Source organism: Rhinolophus sinicus, linkage group LG03 (assembly GCF_036562045.2).
Source record: "Rhinolophus sinicus isolate RSC01 linkage group LG03, ASM3656204v1, whole genome shotgun sequence".
NCBI lineage: Eukaryota > Metazoa > Chordata > Mammalia > Chiroptera > Rhinolophidae > Rhinolophus > Rhinolophus sinicus.
Genome location: NC_133753.1, coordinates 110273956 through 110295498, shown reverse-complemented (window position 1 = coordinate 110295498; position 21543 = coordinate 110273956). Strand labels below are relative to the sequence as shown.

At 39.1% G+C, this 21543-nt stretch overlaps 1 protein-coding gene across 1 annotated transcript in view; it reads left to right on the top strand.

The window, feature by feature from the left end:
• The first annotated feature begins 6788 nt into the window (after positions 1-6788).
• ZNF789 (zinc finger protein 789) overlaps positions 6789-21543 on the top strand; it is a 51574-nt gene continuing 36819 nt past the window's right edge. Inside the window, exons 1-6 of the mRNA XM_019718370.2 lie at positions 6789-7359; positions 8102-8184; positions 8729-8817; positions 10519-10645; positions 17288-18499; positions 20513-20588. Of these exons, the coding sequence (XP_019573929.2) occupies positions 8151-8184; positions 8729-8817; positions 10519-10645; positions 17288-18499; positions 20513-20588 (1538 nt within the window). The 5' untranslated portion in view covers positions 6789-7359; positions 8102-8150. The remainder of the gene's footprint in view (positions 7360-8101; positions 8185-8728; positions 8818-10518; positions 10646-17287; positions 18500-20512; positions 20589-21543) is intronic.

Genomic DNA, 21543 nt, shown 5'->3' with positions numbered 1-21543 from the left:
AACTGTGTGCTTAACCTTTATTGTACACCTGTCTCTAAAAGATTAATAGCACTCACTAAGAAGGCAGAAGAGGTTGGTAAATATTATCACAGAAATCACTGCCTTGATGGGGACCCAGCTGGAGGAAAAAAGCAATCAATTGGAGGAAAGTTTGAACACACTAAACAAAAAGAATGAATGGGGGCCGGCCCGGTGGCTCAGGTGGTTGGAGCTCCATGCTCCTAACTCTGAAGGCTGCCAGTTCGATTCCCACATGGGCCAATGCCAGATGGCTCAGTTGGTTGGAGCGCATCCCCTCAACCACAAGGTTGCCGGTTCGACTCCCACAGGGATAGTGGGCTGCGCCCCCAGCAACTAACAACAGCAACTGGACCTGGAGCTGAGCTGCGCCCTCCACAACTAAGATTGAAAGAACCACAACTTGACTTGGAAAAAGTCCTGGAAGTACACACTGTTCCCCAATAAAGTCCTGTTCCCCTCCCCCCCAAAAAAATGAATGGGAGAACTGCTGATAAAAATCACCAACTCAAATATCACATGGGAGGAGAAACTTGTCCTTGTCATGCAGGGTGTCATGCAGGGTCTCAGCTCCCTGTCCCCACATAAGAACGCAGGACATGGTGAGGCCAAAAAGGACACCCACGGAGCCATAGATAGGGGAGTCATACCACTATAGTCCTCTGGTGGCTGGGTTGGAGACACAGGAAGCAGGAGCCACACTATCTGCAACCTGCTGTCCACTTCTGTCTGCCAACCAACCTCAGTTGCTAGCTGCAATCCGCTCTTGCTAGCTCAGCCACCATCTTCTTGCTAGCCCCCATTTGCTGCTAGCGTAGCCACAGCAGTTGTATTAGTGGCCAATGGCTCACTGTTTACAGCTGACGGCCAACTAGCCACAGCTGATGGCCATCCAATCACAGTTAATGGCCATTTACTACCCCAGTGAACACCATTCCACATGAGGGCGAGAGCCTGGAAACTGCACTCCTGGCTCTGTCCCCACAGTTCTTGATTCAGCGAAGCTGATCCGTGGGGTTTGGACCTTCGACAAAATTAGAGGTTGAAAGACAGTGGAGAAAAAATTCTTTACCTACAACTGCTCAAATCCATGTGCCTTTCCCAGGCAGCTAAAGGACTCAACCATAAATGCAAACAAATCTGAAGCTCTCCAGTTCACTTTAAGAGAATTCTCTCACTTTATAGTGCTGAGATAAACAAGATGAATCAAAAGAATCCGCCAAAGCAAGCATTTTATATAAAGAGTGGATCCTGAAAGTTCTGTTCATCTTCAAAGATGACTAAATTGAGTTCTGTTTATGGTTGACTAAGGGTTTAGACCAGCCCTCCCACAGAGAACCAATGGAGAAGCCAAATAAAAGAAAACAGATGGTTGACAGCATCAGAGAGCAATGCAGGCAATGAAAATTTGCAGAGACAAGATCCAGAAGAGCCAAAAGAGGCGAGCTCTACATTTGGGGCCACATTTCTCATTAAGTTAATTGCTGATTACAAAAGCAAAAGTGGTAGCTAAGAAGCTGAGCTGCTGAAAAGAGCTTTCAGCAACCCCTCTCGCTGGAGGGAAGAAAAATCAGAGTTCAGGGCTCATCATGGAGGAGGAGCCTGGTGAACACTACAGGCTTTTACTAGGAGCATGGAGGGGCTGGAGTGTAATAATAAGGGTGAACTGAAAATAAACTAGACCTCTCCAGGACGGAAGTCCAGCTCTAAGCCTGATTGTCAATTTCTCATTCCATCATTTTTACCATTTCATTTTTAATTTCCAATTTATTGAATATCACCGACTATGGTTTTCTCTTTAGAATATAATTTCCCCATATATTTCATGTTTTCTCATATATATTTTTACTTAATGCTCACCCAGGTGGAGCGCATGGTTCATTATGCCCAACATGGGCCAGGGAGCTGCGTCCTACACACTAGACTGAGAAACAATGACTTGAACCAGAGTTAGGGGGGAGAGAAGAGGAGGGGGAAAAAAATATATATATATATATATATATATATATATACACACACACACACACAAACACACACACACACATTCCGTTCTAGACATAAATGCACTTTTTAACCTATGCAGTTACTCATTTTTTGACGTCCAAAGCAACAAGTTGGACAGTGAAATTTATCAGGGGTGAAGAATTTCGGTGCTGAATGTCCAAGATGCTCCCAATGATCACCTGGCGCCTCCCCTTTCCAACTTTGGACCTTCCATCCTGGAGTTTATGCTTTCTTGCTTTGGATTAATAGATACAAAACATTCAGGGAGAGAGAATAAAGGAAAGAGCACAGGGTCACTTTTCCATTTGGAGAGATGCGGATGCAGAGAATCAGATATAGCAAAATTTCTAATGATATCTACAGAACCCATTTGAGGGGATGAGGTAGAGGTTATCGTTGAAGTGTCCTCTGCCACTTACGTCCTTGCAGAGCCCGCCTCTTCTTGTATGAGCTTCTCGGAGATCAGGGGAACACACCTGAGGACATCACTTTGACTTTGATGGATCCACTGCAGCTCAGGGGAGGCACTGAGAGGTCTTGGGAGTCCAGGCAGAGGGACTGAGTTGGAGACAGTTTGGGGCTGGAAGTCATAGGGCTCATCCACCCCTGAAACATTCAAAGATTCAATTCACCTGGACTTCCTGTTAGATACCTACTTTATACTTTCTAATTATCTATATAAATAGCGGTGAAAAAAGTCCTGCTTACTTCTTGGTTTCTCTGAGAATCTTAAGGCAGCTCTGTACCTGGAACAATCGCAAGAGATTTCCCACTCACACTCCCATTATTTTGTCAAGTCCCCTGGCATAGGACTTTGGCTCCCTTAAGAGCTGCCATTGGGCTAATTGGAGCTAATTTTGGACATTTCAAGGACTGAGGCAAACAAACTCCTTCCCAGAGCAGCATGGTGTTTGCATGTGAATGAAACTCCTGGGGAAAGAGAAAAATGTAGTCCTTGTAACCCTAGCTGGAGAGGAACGTGAAGGGAATCTCTAAGATTCTCCAGAACATTCTTTCCTTTGTTATGGGCTCTTGTTGCCGCTAAATCTGATTTTCAGGTACTTACCTTATTTATTGTGTTTGCATTGTGTAGTCTTAGGCTAGTCAACTGGGGTCTGAAGATTCAAAATTGTATCTTTACCTTAAGGAGGAAAGTAGAATAATGGCCTTAATAAGTGGACCCAAGTCCCTTCACACTGCCCACCATCAGCACTGAGATCCAGGCCTTAACACAGAGAAGCACTCTATCACAGAACACGAAGCGGTATTAGAGATGAATTATTTCAGAATTTTTCATTTTATCGCTCACAAAGTAGTAAACAGCCTGGAGTATTCCATCGATTCTAAGGCACCATGAAGTTGCAAGATGCACAATTATTTTCTGAGCCACCATAAAGAAAAAACACTACAAATTAAATAATGACATAAAACTTTATCACTTTGACATTTTATTATGTATTATTAATAGATCCCTTTTAGACTTCTTTAGACATAATTTTAATCCTACATTTAAAAATGATATATAACTCTTGTACTCACATAAGAAGGAAAATAAAACGGTTAAGGTACTGCTAAACTCTTCACATTCAGAATCCTATTCTGAATCATTTTTCCACGCAGTGTTGTCTGTGCCCATGGTTTTCCACCCAGTATTGTTTTCCTTGCTACCAAGAGTATTCGTAATACGGCAACTCTTAAGTAAGCCACAGTATTGTCTCTGGGATTTTCTTCCAAGCTGTTAACACCCATTCTGGTGTGCCTCTGTGTACCAGTACAGGTGTGATGACTACTCGTGACTGGCACCTGGCCAACAACAACTGGAAGGTACTTCTGGATTTCAGAGCTATGAATATGTAAAATAATTATACATATTAGAACCAGTGAAAACAGTGGGATTCACAGTACAGTCTGCTTTTCATTATAATACTGTCACAACCACTCCTGGATCATTTCTGAGTAGCTGGTAGACTGAGACACTCAAGCTGAGACATGCCTTCAGTCATAGTCTATTGACTATCTTTGTGAGTCTGGTATGAGCAGTAGTGGTATTGTGGATATCTGCACAGCACATGACAGAAAGATGTCTGTTAATTTAATCATACTTATTAGAATTTTGTAGTTTAGCTGGTATTTCTATTTTATATTTTTAACTAACTTATATGACTTAAAGCTGTCTGCTGTGATTGTTGGGGAACATATTGATACTGGTGCTGGGAAAACATATTTCTTTATATTCAAAATAAAACAAACATACATGCATTTGAAAAGTGTTACCCTAGAGGTGCTCAGAAAGCACCTTGGATGGGCTAGTTTACGCTGTAGAATCAAACATCCTGAAAACTCTCAGAGATGACAACCTAGGTGTCTTTCTTACTCATTCAATATGTCCATGTCTTCACTCTGGAAACAGACTGATGGAACAGTCTTATATGAGACATTCTGAGTGTCATGGCAGAGGGAAAAGAAAGGGCAGATCAGAAACTGACTCTAAAACAGGGAAAAAAAAGCACGTCTCTCAAGAAGGTTATTGCAAGTCACAGGTCCGACCCTGAATTCAACTAGGCAGGGAAATCTTCCTGCAAAGGAGCAGTAGCAGATTTTGGACAATAATGTAACCTACCATGGGTATATAGTTAAGACACACCTACAGAAAGACAACCTTGAAGTAATTTGTGCTTCCTTCCACCTCCCAAATAATTTAGAGACTTCATGCCCTCAGATTTGAGTACAGGGAAGTTGTATTAGGGTTCTCCAGAGAAATAGAACCAATAGGATATACATAGATAGATAAAGATTCATTATGAGTAATTGGCACATGCGATTGTGGAGCTGAGAAATCCCATAATCCGCTATCTGCAAAGGAGGCCCAGGGAAGCTGGTGGTATAGTTCAAGCCTGAAGGCCTGAGAACCAGGGGAGTCAATAGTGTACAGCCTGATCCAAATCAGAAGACCCAAGAACCAGGAGCACCAATGTCCGAGGGCAGAAGATGAAATGTCTCAGCTCAGGTAGAGAGAGAAAATATGCCCTTTTTCTATTCAGGTCCTCAATGGATTTGTTGATACCCACCTACTGGCATTGGTGAGGGTGATCTTCTTTATCCAATCTGCCAATTCAAATGCTAATCTCTTACTGACAGACACACTCAGAAGTGTTTTATTACGCAGTTGGACATTTCTTAGCCTAGTCAAGTAGACACGTAAAATTAGCCATCACAAAAGCTGGATATAGTCCCACTTGAAAACCTCTCATTTTTCTGTGAAATAGATGGTGGTGAAATAGATGATGACTTTCTTAGTCAACAGAATTTATTGACTAAGAAAGGGGGATTTGGTGATGAGATAGAGAGCTTTGGAGAGGAGTGGCTGTTGAATCAAGTCAGAAAGAGACAACCATGGATAAAAGGAGATAACCATGGATAAATAACTGCTAAATTATGCTAGGACCTAGCTGAGATTGGGAACTGGAATGGAACCTTCTCAACACTCAACTCTGTCAAGCTCTGTGCTTGAAAATTGTGATGCACAAAACATGCATATCTCATGGAATTTACAGTCAAGTAGGAAGATGTCCATTGAATAGCAGCAAAACAATGTATCATTACAAATTATAGCAATTCTGTGGAGAGAAAGAACAGGGTTCTGTGAGAAAATTAATTTGAATGAAAGGGAAGGAGTTCAGGGAAGGCTTCTCTGAAGAAGGGATATTTGAACTGAAATCTGAAGGATTACTAGATGCAGATGTTCTAGTACATCTGGATTACTAAAGGCAGTTTGGGATGAGTATAGAAAATGATAGGAAGACAGCAGCAGCAAATTCAGGATTGGCAGAGCCAGATTATGTAGGGTTTTATAAACTGTGTTAAGGAGTTTGCATTATACTAAGGGCAGAGGGAAATCATTGAAGGGCTGAGAAAAGTAACATAAACAGATTTAATATTTACATATTCATCTTGGCTGCCTTGAACATTATGGATTGAGGAAAGGCAAAATTAGATATGGAGAGACTATTCAATTGCCTATGGTAATTTGGACTAGAATGACACTTGTGATACAATTGGTTTTTTTCCGATTTCTGTAAAGAACTGGAGCTATAGCCCCCAGTGTTTCTGACACTGAGGAAAGAAGTAGCTTTTGTCTCCTAGGTCTCTGGCTCAGGGGGAGTGGCCCTTCCAGCACTAACGTTCCTAAATTCCAGGTCCGCACAATTCTCCGTTTCAAAGCCAATCTCCCTACTTTCGTCTTTCTCACATCAAACTTTTCCTTGTGAACTCATTCCAAATCTTGTTTCTTTGTTTGTATCTTTCCAATCAGGACAAAGGTTTCTCGATCCTGCCTATGCTTTTTATCTATCAGCCAGAATACTTCCAATCAAATCAGGGCTAGGGCTCAGCTTACAGATTTGAGCTTTATTACAAGAAAGAATGAGAAATACCCGGATAAAAGACTGTGTAACAGGTCCCCATCCCCACCTCCAATTAATAATCAGACACTAAAATCACTTGGAGCTTTAAAACGGCAGCTTCTAATTTTATTCAGAAAGCAGACCTAACAGGTGGGGAATTATCTCCATTTTAGGGCTGACAGTGAAAGCCCGCAGTTCTCTCCCCTGGCTCTGCAGCCACTCCCCGAGGACAGGCACCGCTGTCCCCAAGGATAGGCACCGGTGTCCCCGAGCCCTCTGGGAAGTGGAGTCCTTTCGCTAAGACCCCCGACCTGGCGCGGTTGCCTCCAAGTGCGCAGATGCGACTCCAGACAGAACCTCGGCCTCAAGCCTTTTGTCTCCTCGCAGCTCTGTGGGGTCCGAGAGGCCTCTGTCCGCCCCTCCCAGAGCGCAGGCTGGCGGGGACCCAGCCAGGTGGCCGGAACAGGGTCTGCAGCGCCTCCAAGGGTAAGAGAACGCCGGGCCTGAGACGCGGGTCTCCGCGACCCAGGCGTCCTTGCGCGCGGCTCTAAACCCTCCTGCCGCAGCCCGAGCCGGGCTCTCAGGCTCGGGCTCGGCGGAGACACGGCTGGGCCCTGCCGGCATCCACGACCCCCGCTCCCGCACCCCCTGCAACACACACAGCGGGCGTTCGGCGCACTACTCCGGGGTATGTCCCGCCGCATCACGAACTGGGTTTGTGGATTTGGTTCTGAGCCGAGGGGCGTCGGACGTGGGGTTGCCGCTAAGCCCTCTGGGAAGCGGAGTCCCGGAGCGCCAGTGGGCGTGGCGAAGAGGCATTTTGGGAGCCCGAGTTCAGCGGCCGGAGATGTCGTCTTCTGAGGTGGAGAGAGCACGAGCGCTTCCGGCTGGTTTTAATGTTAAGACTTGTCACTCCAGCAAGAAGATTCTTAAGGTTCTGAACTTTGGTACAGAAAGACAAAACTAAACTAAAATAAAATAAAATAAAAGGAGGCTGTGTCTAACTCATTCCCTTCTGTGCCTTGCTCTGTTAGTTTTTGGGCCTGCCTGTATTTGGGGGCCACTGCAAGGGGTTCGACTCAAACTGTAGGGGAATCTCGGCCTATGTATTTCCAGGGTCTTAAAATAAGAAGCTTTTGAGTAATTGGCTGTATAAGGGCCTCATCTATCAACTGCTTTGTGTTTATGAATAGTGAGGATGAACAAACTGTGGGAGCCTTGCTTATAGTTACTGCTTCCATAATCGCAGGTCACCTTATGGACAGTTGTGTGATTTAGGGCCTCATGGGAGTTTCTGCACAGTTTGGAACCAGTTGTGTGACTGAGTCTCACAGTTCACTGCCCCGATTCTCTGTTTTTGCCCTGGTGTGGCATGTAGCGACTCACCTTGGTACGCCAGAGAATGGGCTTCCAGCTGTGGAGATTAATTTAGCGTAAATAATACAGGTTCCAAGCAAAGCAGAATTACTTCGGAGGCTCTAGGACTTACTTAGGAATAAGCCTCCTAGGAGTAGGAGGGAGTAGAGGGAGATGCCCTAAGGAGCAGGAGCCAGTTCCAGAGGAGGGCAAGCCTAACTTCAAAATCTCTCTCCAGAGCTTCAGAGTAGAGTTGAATGATTTACACAAAGAGCAGATTATGTAATGTTGAAAATCCATGTCTATGTTGTCTGAAACAGTGATTAAGGAGGGAGTTACAGCAATAACAGGACAGAAGAGAAGCTGATCATGGATTATCTGACCATTGAAGTTGAGGAAAGAGGTAAGAATTACAGGAATAAACATGGAGTTGAAACTAGGGGCAAGTGAAGGAAATGCTCTTGCTGAGATTGAAAAGGGTGGGTGCCCCTGTATGATAGAAAAGGGAAGCAGACATAGGTCAGGAGAAGCCCAGAAGTAGAGAATCTCTCAGTAAGCTACCATGTTTGGAAATCACTAAGTAGGCTTATTGTAACACGTTTTCATCATTTCTTTTAGCATATCTGTGCTTATCCACATTCCCTCTGAAGCTGTGGAAGGGAGAATATTCCATAGTGCTTGCTTTTGTGATGAAGGGCAGGTCACACTTTTCCACCCCTGTTTGTTCCAAAAGGTTGATGTATTGTGGGTCTGTGAGTTTAACATTTTGGTCAAAGCACTTCCACTTTATTGTCTTATTCTAGCCTCATCTGAGCTTTTTGAGTTAGGTAAAGGGGCCTTATGTATGTATATAATTCAGCTGGCTTGTGTTAGCTTTTGTCCTAGTGAATTTGGAAGTTGGAAGATAGAGTTTACCTCCTTTATGGCTTTTTTCCTACTCCTTCCAGCCATGACTTCTGAGGATGCTTCTCTGCTCCCAAAACAGAGCACAGAAGAAATGGAACCTACTGTTGAGCTCCTTCCTGTTGAGTTCCAGGCAAGTTTGAGTTTAATTTCTCTTCCCCGAAATCTTAGCTTAGTGTTTACAGTGTGTCCTTGTTTCTTTCTTTCACCTTGCTTCCGGGGTCCACAAAAATCCCATCTAGAGAACCAAAGTAAAGTTTCCTTGCAGACTTGAGGCTCTGGAAGTGCTCAGGCTGGAGCTTTACATTTGGGATTTTGTGTCAATGCTATTTTAAACTATGAAACTGTGATCACCAAGAAAATAAGTGTAGATGGAAAAGAGATGAGATCTTATTACTGAGTCCTATGGCTTTCCAACACTTAGAGGTCAGGGAGATGAAGATGAACCAGCAAAGGAGACTGAGAAGATGTGGCCAGGGTGGTCAGTGGAAGCCAAAAGTATGGCACCATGGTAACCAATAGAAGAAAGTGTTTCAAGGAGGAGGGAGTGATCAACTATGTTAAATGCTGCTGCTAAGTCAAGTCAGAATTGACCATTAGATTAAAAAATATGAAGATCATTGGTGACTGCCAAGAACAATTTCATGGACTAGTAGCAGGGCAAGCCTGATTGGAATGGGTTCAGAAGAAAATAAGAGGAAGGAAATTGGAACCAGGGACTACAGACAACTATTTTGGAGAGTTTTACTCTACAGCAAAGGAGAGAAGCAGGGTGATAGCTGGAAGGAATAGTACTGGTAAGACCAAAGAGGGTTTTGTGTTTTTTTCTAAAGATGGGAGAAATAACATTGTTTATAGGTATTTAAAAGTAGATGGAAAAGAGATGTCTAAAGACTGAACTCTAGGGCACTCCGATATTTAAAGCTACTTTTCAAACATTTCTACATGTATTTTAAACAAGTGATCTTGTGAGTTAGGGGTGATATCTATTTCACAGTAAACTGAGGCTCGTGGTAACTTGCTCAGAATGATAAAATGGTTGAACCCTAATCAGAACCCAGGTATGTCTTATTCTAAATCCCATGCTTCTAACCCCTTTGTTTTATTGACTGACTTTCCCACAAAATATTCCCCAATTAATTGTGGACAACAATGTATACTCACATGCTGTCAATATAACATAGAGTTTGAATCTTATTTTAGAACAGTTGATCATTTCCAATTTAAAATCAGTAAATCCACTCATTCAGAATAATTTTAATTCCTAATAGATAACTAAATAAATCTAGAATCATAGCCCCAGGTACAGAGAAAGAAGAAGAATCTATTAGAATAGCATGACTTTCTATATACATTCAGGATATAAAGCTGAATTTCTGTAAAAGCTCAGAATATTCCAGAAATCAGTGTAAATTACATATATGAATCTTATCTCATCTAGAACATAGTAATTAACATCTGGTTGTCATTCAAAATACTAGATTTATTTAGTTAAATATGTGAGAGACAGAAGATTATAATTAAGAGTATAGCTTTGAAGTCAGACGGCCTGGGTCCAAATCTCAGATCTAATCTTTACGTCTGTAAATAGTATTAATAATAGTATACTTATCTCGTACAGTTATTATTACAAGAGGTTCTTAGCACATAGAAAATAAGTTATAAATGTTAACTATTATTATTTTCTCTAATCCAGACTAATTCTTAGAAATTTAAAAATATTCCATTAAAATGGTTAAAATAAAGGTTTTAGATTTAAAAACACTTCCTCTTCTAGATTGTTCTCCTGCCTCAAGGGTTACCAAGTCCTATAAAAATGTGCTTGTTCTTCCAGGAACTGGTGACAGTCAAAGATGAGGAAATGGACTTCACTCACGTAGAGGAGGAACAGCTGACTTCTGCCCAAAGGTACATGGGCATGGATATGAAGGTGGAGAATTGTGGGAGCCTGGTATTTTGGGGTAAGAAAGTTATTTTGTAATGCAAACTTCTTACTGGGACATAAGCTTTCTCTATAACTAATGGCATCTAAAATGCCATAGTTTTGCTTGAGATCCAGAGAGCCCTGATCCCCTAAGGGATCTCTGATCACTTTAGGCTCAAAGTTGGTCTTCTTTTCTCTTTTGGCAAGTTAAAGTTCACCATAAGTGGAACAGCTTCATTTTATTGATTTTAAGACTTATAAAGCTATGGTAATCAAAGCAGTGTAGTATTGCTGAAAGGATAGAAGCAAATCAGTGGAACAGAACAGATAGTCCAGAAATAGACCTACACATACATGGTTAATTAATTTCTGGAAAAGATGCAAAAACAATTCAGTGTTAAAAGGAGAATCTTTTCAATAAATGGTGCTGGAAGAATTGGACATACATAAAATAAACTTCAACCCATACCTCCCATCATATATAGTAACTAAAATGGATCACAGAGCTAAGTAGAAAACCTACAACTATAAAACTTTTAGAAGAGATATTAAGGATAGGCTTTGTGGCCATTTGTAAGGCAAAATTTTGTTAGATATGGTACCAAAAGCTTAATCCAGTAAAGCCTTCTGGGTTTCAAGTTTATTTTATTGGAAAGTTTTTAGCCTTAAATCTGGATCCTGTATTAGAGAGAGGAAAATTCAGTTTATATATTTCTTCTTGACTGAGCTCTGGTAATGCTTTCCTGTCTTTCATTCCTGATATTGATCATCTGTGTCTTCTGTGTTTTCATTTTGTTGGTCTTTCTAGGAGTTTATGGTCTTTCATGATCTTTTCAGGGAACCAACTTTTGATTTCATTGATTCTATGTATTGTTTTCTATTTTCAGTTTTATCCATTGATGTTCTTATCTTTATTTTTTTTCCCCTTTGCTAACTTTGTGTCTACTCTGCTCTCCTTTTATTAGTTTCTTAAGGTAGAAGCTTGATCATTGGTATAAGATCTTGCTTCTCTTCTAATATGAATGTTTAATGCTATAAATTTCCTTCTAAGTACTGCTTTAGCTGCATTCCACAATTTTGGTGGTGTTTTTGTTTCCATTTAGTTCAAAATAATTTCAATTTTCACTCTTGACTTTCTTTTTGACTCATGACTTATTTACAGATTTACAAATTTTAAGTGATTTTTCAATAAATTTCTTTTTAAAACTTTGTAGTTTGGTTCTTGATGATTTCAGTTCTTTTAAATTTTGACATTTGTTTTATTACCTATAACATAGTCTCAATGAATGTTCCATGTGCACTTGAAAATAAGTTTAATTAGGTCACATTGGTTGACAGTGTTGTCTGATCTTCTATATCCTTACTGATTTACTGTCTACTGGTTTCTGTTGATTACCAGCAGAAAAGTGTTGAATTCTCTAACTGTAACTGTGGGTTTGTCTATTTCTCCTTTTAGTTCTATCAGTGTTTGCTTAATGTAATTCTGAAACTTTTTTTTAAAGACACATTTATTCAGCATTATGATCAGACTATTACATTTAGTAATCAACAGCATTGGTGCAAAAAAAAAAAAAAATCTACATTAAAACCCTTTGTTGGAATGCTTTACACTTTCCACACAACAGAAACTAAAATGACCTGTTATACAATTAGTCGCAAATACAGTCCTCGAGTTTTTTGCACACACACATGAGTATTGTCTAAAACACGTCTTTGTAGCAGCTAGACCCTGCTACCACTGTGCTTCCCTGAGTTCACAAATCTTTTGTAACCTGGAGCTTCCCTGTCACTTGTCTGGCATCCTCTTCTGCTAAGCTTTGTTTCCTGGCAGTAATTAAAACCTTCTGCCACTGCCATAGCTACTGCTGCTGCTGGAACACCATAGCCACTTTGGTTTTGTGGTTTGGCAAAGTATTGGCCTCCACCGCCACAGGGGCCAGAGCTTTGCCTCCAAAGTTTCCTCTCATGGGTCCAAAATTTGAAGATTGATTGTTGTAATTGCCAAAATCGTTGTTGCTTCTGCCACCTCCACAATTGCTTCCATCATTACCAATTCCATGATAGCCATCCCCACTACCACCATATACTCACCACCACAACTGCCACCAAAGACATGTTGACCACTGAAGTTTCCTCCACGACCAAATTTGTCATTCCCACCAAAACCACCTCCTCGACTGCCACCAAAGTTTCCAGAACCACTTCGACATCTGGCTGGATGAAGCACTAGCCATCTCTTGTTTAGATAGGGCTTTCCTTGCTTCACAGCTGTGGCCATTCAGTGTGGTATTTCTGAATGACAATCTTGTCTACAGAATCATGGTCATCAAACATTACAAAAGCAAAGCCTCTCTTCCCACTGCCTTGATCAGTCATGATTTCAGTCACTTCAGTTTTCCCACACTGTTCAAAATCATCTTTTAGGTGATGTTCTTCAGTGTCTTCTTTAATACCACCCACAAAAATCTTTTCCACAGCGAAGTGGGCACCAGGTGTTTGAGAATCTTCTCCTGAGACAGCCCTCTTTGGTCCCACAGCTCTTCCCTCCACCTGTGTGGCCTCGCCCTCATGGCTGCATCCACATCTTCCAAGGATGCTTACTCGGTGGCATCCACTGAAAGAAAAGCCTGACACTCTTTTGTTAGGTGCATACATGTTATGAATTGTTATATCTTCTTGGTAAATTGACCCCTTTATCATTACATAATGTCCCTCTTTAGTCTTGGTAATAGTCCTTGTTTGGAAGTTTATTTTGTCTGATATTAATTAATGCAGCCACTGTTGCTTTCTTTTAATTAGTGTTTGCATAGTATATGTTTCTATTCTTTTAGTTTAACCTATTTAAAGTGAGTTTCTTGTGGATAGCATATAATTGAGTCTGGTTTTACATTCTGACAATGTCTGATTTTCAGTTGGTGTGTTTAGATAATTTACATTTAAAGTCATTGGTATGACTGGATTTAAATCTTCCATATATCTAGTTGTTTTCTATTTCCTCCATCTTTTCCTTCTTCTGTCTGTTTTTTGATTGGGTATTTTTTAATATTCCAATTTATCTCCACTGTTAGCTTATCATTAAACCTATTTTTAAAGTTTTTTAAAATTGTTATCCTAGAGTTTGCAATATGCTTTAGTTAATCACAGCATACCTTTAAATAATATGCCACTTTATGTATAGTATAGGAACCTTCTATAAACTTCTAATTCTTCTCTCCTGTCTTTTGTGTAATTGTTGTCATGCATTTTACCTTTATATATGCTATAAAACCACAATATATTGCTACTGTTTTTGATTAGGACAGTCATTATCTTTTAGAGCAAATAAAAATAAGAAAAAAATGAATTTTATATTCATAAATATTTATATTTATTTTCATTTATGCCATTTTTTAAATGTAGATCAGGGGTTCACAAATTTTCTCTAACGAGGACAAGATGATAAGTAATTTCTGCTCTGTGTGCCATATGGTCATTTTTGCAACTACTTAACTTTTCTGTTGTAGCATGAAAGCAGCCATAAACAATATATAAACAAATGGGAATGGCCAGATTTGGCCTGTGGTTGGTCAGATTTACCCCATGGCCCATAATATTCTGACTCCTGGTGTAGATCTAAGTTTTTGACTAATACCAGATACCTCTGCCTATAACATTTCTTATAGTACAGGTCTACTGGCAATGAATTTGCTAAGCTTTAGCTTGTCTGAAAAAAGTCTATATTTCATCTTCATTTTTGAAAGATATTTTTTACCAAATATGGAATTATGGTGACAGGTTTTTTTCCTTCTTTCAGCACTTTATGTCACTTCACTGTCTTCTGATTTATATAGATTGTGACAAAAACTTTGCTGTAATTTTTACTTTTGTTCTTCTGTATGTAATGCATCTTCTTTCTATGGCTACCTTTAAGATTTTCTTTTCATGTTAGTTTTCAATAGTTTGAACATGATGTGTTTGTGTGTGTGTATGTGTGTGTCTGTGTGTGTCTATGTGTCTGTGTGTGTGTATCTGTGTGTGTCCATGTGTGTGTGTGTGTGTGTGTGTGTGTGTGTGAGTATGTGATCATACTTGGGGTTCTCTGAGCTTCTTTGGTTCATTGGTTTGATGTCTCTCAGTGGTTGTATTTGTTGAGTATTATCAGCCATTAACTCATCAAATACTGTTTCTGCCAATTCTGTCTTTTTCTTTTCAGGATTCTAATTACATGTATGTTAGAACATTTGATATTGTCCCACAGTCCTTAGACACTCTTTTCTGGTCTGTTAGTTTCTTTGTTTTTCACTCTTTTTTCTCTTAGTGTTTTAGTTTGGGTAAGTTATATTAACCTATTTTCGAGTTACTGATTCTTTTCTTACCTTTGTTGACTTTACTGCTGCACCCATCTAAGACATTCTTCATCTTGGTTACCATACTTTTTCATTTCTAGAATTTCCATTTGACTTTCTCTGATAGTTTCCATCTCTTTGCTAAAATTCCCCAACTGTTAATGCTTGTTGTCCATCTTTTCCACTAGAGCCTTTTACATATTAAACATAGTTATTTTAAAAATGTTTATAGTTCTAATATCTGGGTAATCATTAAGTCTCGTTCTGTTGATTACTCTGACTGGTTTTATATAATCAGATATGAGTGGAGCTGGGGCTGGGTGCATGGAGAGGACACAAGCAGATCTGTTATGAGACTGTTGCATTAATTTAGGTGAGAGATGATGGTGGCTGAATTGGGGTGGTAATAGTGGGGAGGGAGAGTACAAAAAGAATATGAGAGAGATTTGGGAGGTAAAATCCCTAAAACTTGGTGATTTATTTGTTGTTGTTGGTAGGTGGAGGGAAGAGTTCAATGATTCTCAAGCTTCTGACTTTCAACTAGAAAAACTTTTGGGGGTTTTGTGAGGATTAGATGTGTTCATATATTTAACCTTTTAGAATAATAGCTTACACATAATTAACACTATATAAATGTTTGTCTAATATTATAGTTCACAGTATATTTTAAACTTTATGTACCATGATATTCTCAACTTCTGAAAATTAGGGCAGCATTGCAAATACATTTTACTCAAACATCAGTTATGTTTCTATAATGGGACAAAACAATTTAAAGAATGCTTATATTCCCTTCCAGATTTGCCTCAGTGCTTATATTTTTTGTGTTCAATTCAGTACATACAACATATGTTTAGTTGTTATATGATCTAGTTAACTAAGATATATTTAATTAGAAATTATGGTGGTGCTGTTTTCTTGGATAGTGAAACCTGGAGAACATACAGGTTGAGAGAGAGGATGAGTTAGCATGTATCTATATTGAATTCAAGATTTCCTAGTGGATATATATATAGTAAATAGTTGGATATATATGTGTGGGAAAGATACAACTAAGCTGAAAATATGGATTTGAGATCATTGCTATATAGAAGATAGTTGTAACTAGTAGACAAATAAGTCCTGAGATCTGATGCACAGTAGAGTGAATATAGACAACAATGTTATATTTAATCATTAAACTTTCTAGGAGACCAACCATAAAAAAGAAATAATTATGTGATGTGAGAGAGGTGCTACAATGGCAATCATATTTCATTATGTAAATATATCCAGACAACATGTTGTATACCTTAAATTTGCACATTATATGTCAAATATATTTCAATTTTGAAAAAGGCAATTAATACCATGGACTGGATGAGTTCTTTAAAGGAGACAGTGAAATTGAGGGGTGGCAGGCACAAACGAAGGGAGCCTAAGACTGAACACTAAGAAGAATCAATATTTAAGAAGAAGGAACAGCAGAAAAAGTTCAAAAGAAAGATCCAGAGAAAAACCTGGAGACCTTAGAATTATAGAAGTGGAGAGAGAATATAAGTCAATTATATATGAACAAAGTTGGGGAAATGAAGGAGAATGTTATTAGGAGGAAAGCATGGTCAACACTGTGCTGTTGAGAAGCCAAGCAAATCAAGGAATGAAAGGGTTCACTGGATTTAGGTGACCTAAATTTTTAGTGACTTCAATGAGAGCAGAGAGAAGCCAGACTACAGTGAGTTCAGGAGCAACTATGTGATGAGGCAAAACCTTTTGAGAAATTTGGCTATGACCAAAAAAAAAAAAAAAAAAAAAAAAAAAAAAAAAAAAGTGACAGGAAGGAAGGAAAGAAAGACAGGGAAAATGGTTAGTGGAGACAGAAAATAATAACGAAAGCATATAGTAAATTAAAAAATCTGTGCCTTTAAAAAGGACTGGAGGGAACTATTTAAAAAAATTAAAAATGGTTGTCTCCAGGCAGTATTATTATAATTGATTTTTGTCTAATACTTTTCAAAATTGTCCAGTCTCAACCTGTGTTTGCATCTTGCTTCCCTTCCTTAGTTATTATATGTTAACATTTATTCTCATCCTATTTGCTTATCCTTCTCCCTGGTTAGTCTGTTCAGTTTTTCATCCTCTTTGGTAGAGCATCCTCACAGTCCATCTTTTTGTGCCTCACATTAGTCATTCTCCCATTTCTGTTATTCCCGGAAACTTCTTCATCTGCCATTGCTTTGAAGCACTTTCTGAAAACATTCAAATACACGTTTTAATAGGCATCATTTAAATTTTTTTTATCTTCTTGCCAATTTAACAGTTTTCATACTCTCAACACAGAGAACATAAACATTTGCGCTTTTTATTTATTTCAGATTCTGAACCTGTAAGTGAAACTAAAACCTCCCTTTCAAAGCAGGAAGTTTATGAAGAAATATCATCTGAAAGGTTGCTGATAATAGAAAGACTTAAAAAGGATGATTCCTGGGACTCCAGATTGATAGAAGCCTGGGAATGTGAAGGCACACGAGAAAGGCAGCAAAGAAATCAGAGGAAAGATTTAAGGCAAGTCATAATTAAACACAAGAAAAACCCCATGGAAGAGTGTAATGAAATTGGTGAAAGTTCAAAACCAATTAAACATCAGAAAGTTTACTCATTGAAAAAACCTTGGAAGTGCAATGAGTGTGGGAATTCCTTCAGTTACTATTCAGCCTTTATTCTACACCAGAGAATTCATACTGGAGAAAAGCCCTATGTATGTAGTGAATGTGGAAAGGCCTTCAGTCGCAGCTCATCACTTATTCAGCATCAGAGAATTCACACTGGAGAGAAACCTTATGAGTGTAACAAATGTGGGAAAGCTTTCAGTCATCGTTCAGCCCTTATTCAGCATCATATCATTCATACTGGAGAAAAGCCCTATGAATGTAATGAATGTGGGAAGGCCTTCAACCAAAACACATACCTTATTCAACATCACAGAATACACACTGGAGAGAAACCCTATAAATGCAAGGAATGTGGGAAAGCTTTTAATGACACATCATCCCTTATTAAACATCTGAGGGTTCATACTGGAGAAAAACCCTATGGATGTAAAGAGTGTGGGAAAGCCTTTAGTGACAGGTCAGGCCTCACTCAACATCAGAGAACTCATACAGGGGAAAAGCCGTATGAATGTAGCGAATGTGGGAAAGCCTTCAGTTACTGTTCAGCTCTTATTCAGCATCAAGGAACCCACACTGGGGAGAAACCTTACAGATGTAATGAATGTGGGAAAGCCTTCAGTGACCGCTCAGCTCTTGTAAGACATCAGAGAATTCATACAGGAGAGAAACCTTACAAATGTAAAGAATGTGAGAAAGCCTTCAATCAGAGCTCATCTCTTACAAAACACGTGAGAACTCATACTGGAGAGAAACCATATAAATGCAATTATTGTGACAAAGCCTTCAGCCAGAGTTCATCTCTTATTCAACACCAGAAAATTCATACAGGAGAAAAATTCTACAAATGTAAGAAATGTGAAAAAACTTTCACTGTGCGTTCAGCCTTTCATCAACATGAAGAAATTCATAATGAATAGAATGCAGCAAATTCCTAAAATAATTATGTTTTCTCATCTGATTGTAATGATGAGCAAAGTTGGAGGACTCACACTCTCTGATAATAAGAGTTACTATAAAGTTACAATAATTAAGATAGTGTGTATTAGTGTAGGCTAGATAAATAGACTAATGAAACAGAAACAAGTCCTGAAATAGACCCACACACTTATATGTCAATTCATTTTCACAACAGGTATTAAAGCAATTCAATAAATGGTGCTTGAACAACCGGATATCCATATGGGGAAAAAAGAACCTTGACCTCTGTTTCACTTTATATACAAAAATTAATTAGAGATGGATCAGAAACCTAAATGGAAAAATTAAACTTAAAACACTTAGAAGAAAGCATAGGAGAGTACCATCATGACCTCATAATAGACAAAGGTTTCTTAGGACAGAGAAGCAATAACTATGAAATAAAAATGGTAAATTAGATCTAATGAAAAGTTAAAACTTTTTCTTTTTTTAATTTAATTTTTTTTAAATTGGGGAATACTGGGGAACAGTGTGTTTTTCCAGGACCCATCAGCTCTATGTCAAGTCGTTTTCAATCTAGTTGTGGAGGGCACAGCTTAGCTCCAAGTCCAGTCATTGTTTTCAATCTAGTTGTGGGGGGCGCAGCTCACTGGCCCATGTGGGAATCAAACCGGTAACCTTGGTGTTATGAGCACTGCGCTCTAACCACTGAGCAAACCGGCCACCCACTGGTGGCTCAGCTCCAAGCTCAAGCTGTTGTTTCTCACTGGATCATGTGGGAATCAAACTGGTGACTTTGGTGTTATGAGCACTGTGCTCTAACCACTGAGCCAACCGGCCGCCCCAAAACTTTTGTGTTTTCTTTTGATGAACCATTAAGAAAATGAGTAGGCAGCCCACAGACCTGGAGAAAATATTTGCAAATCATGTGTCTGACAACGACTTGTGTCCAGAATATAAAAAGAACCCCTACCACTCCAGAATAAAAAGACAAATAACCCAACACATAAAATGGGCAAGAGAGTTAAACTTCACAAAAGAAAATATACAAACATTTAAGAAACACATGAAAAAGTACTCAACAGCGTTAGTCATCAAGGAGATGCAAGTTTAGACCACAGTGAGATACTACTACTACACACCTGAACAGTTAAATAAAAAGTAAAAACTAAAATTAAAAATACATATGTTGGTAAGGTTGAGGGAAAACTGATAGTCTCATATATTGCTGGTGAGAATATAAAATGGTACATTTTGAAAAAGTTTGACCATTTAAAAAAATAAAGTTAAACTCATGGTCTTTGACCCAGCATTACACTCTTAAGTATTTACAATAGAAATGAAGACATATACCTCAAGAAATAATCGCAAAAACATGGAAACAACACAAATATTCATCAAGAACAGAAGGGAAAATGAAATCATTGTATTAGGTTGGTGCAAAAGTAATTGCGGTTTAAAAGGTTAAAAATAATTGCAAAAACCGCTGTTACTTTTGCACCAACTTAATATATTCATGCAACACATACTACTTAGCATTTAATAGGAATATACACAACAACGTGGCTGTATCGCACAGCCATTCAGAGCAAAAGAAGCCAGATTACAAAAAAAAAATGTGTGCTGTATGATTTCATTTATATGAAGTTTTTGGGGAGGCAAAACTAATTGTGGTAGGAAGAATAATTATCCTTTTCCACACAACCCAGTCACTCTAGGCACAGCAGGCTAGGACACGGGCCTAATGCTCTCAAATTCCCTTGCTCCACCTTATTCGTAGGGTGGAGGTGCTACTCCAACAGGAACAAGCCAAGAAGACTAGGGATCAGTGCCTCAGGCAGCAGGAGAACCAATCCAGGAGAAGTGGGCTGCTGTCTCTGCCCCCAACTCTTGTGCAGTGGAACAAAGGTCAGACCCAGTCAAAGATTCAAGGAACAAAATGAGCAAAGCAGTTTCTCTGGAATGGCTTCTCCAACTCCGTTTTGAAGTGGCATTTTTCACAAATGTCAGGCTTAAAATCACACGTGTCCCTGGTGGTCTGGAAGCCCATGTACATGCCCAAGGCTGTGCCCTCTCAGGAAGATCTGTGAGTAGAGCAAAATAGTTTTTCAATGGCAGTCTCTTAATCTGTTGCCCTTACTTTACCCACATACTAAAATAAAATGTATTAAAACACATGATAGCTTTGATGAGAAAGTAATGTTTAAGCTACAAACTTTATTATCATCAATGGGAGATGCTAAATTAAGAACAGGTAAGAATATTTTTAGCAAAGAGAACAATGTGAGAAGGTCCTGAGGCAAGAAGGCACATGTTACTTTAAGAATGGGCAGTGTGATTTGCGACAACCTGGATGGACCTAGAGGGTATTATGCTAAGTGAAATAAATCAGAGAAAGACAAATACCATATGATTTCACTTATATGTGGAATCTAAAAAACAAAAGAAATGAGCAAACAAAACAAATTCATAGATACAGAGAACATTTTGATGGGGAAGGGGGTTGGGGGAGTGAGTGAAAAAGGGAAATAGATTAAGATGTGAAAATTGCCAGTTACAAAAACAGTCCTGGTGATGTAAAGTACAGCATAGGGAATATAGCCTATACTGTAATAACTGTGTGGTGTTAGATGGGTACTAGACTTATTGGTGTGATCACTATGTTGTATGCTTGAAACTATTGTATGTCAACGGTAATTTAAAAATAAATTATTTTTAAAAAGTGGACAGCATGGCTAAAGCAGTAAGTGAGAGTAATGCAAGCAGTGTATGAATGAGGCAGAACCCAAGGAATGCAGGACATTGAAAGTACATTACCTTTTCTCCTAGGAGCCGTAGAAAGTTATTGAAGAATGTAAGGCATGTATGTTTAGATAATCAACTGTAATATATATTCCCTGTTGTGATTATGCTTGTCTGAATGATTGTTACTTGTAGGTAAAAGAACATTGCCAAATATAATAATGGTTGCTCAGATTAACCCATAAAATCACCAATCCAATGTACTTGACCACTAATGACAATCTTTTCACTTAGAGGAA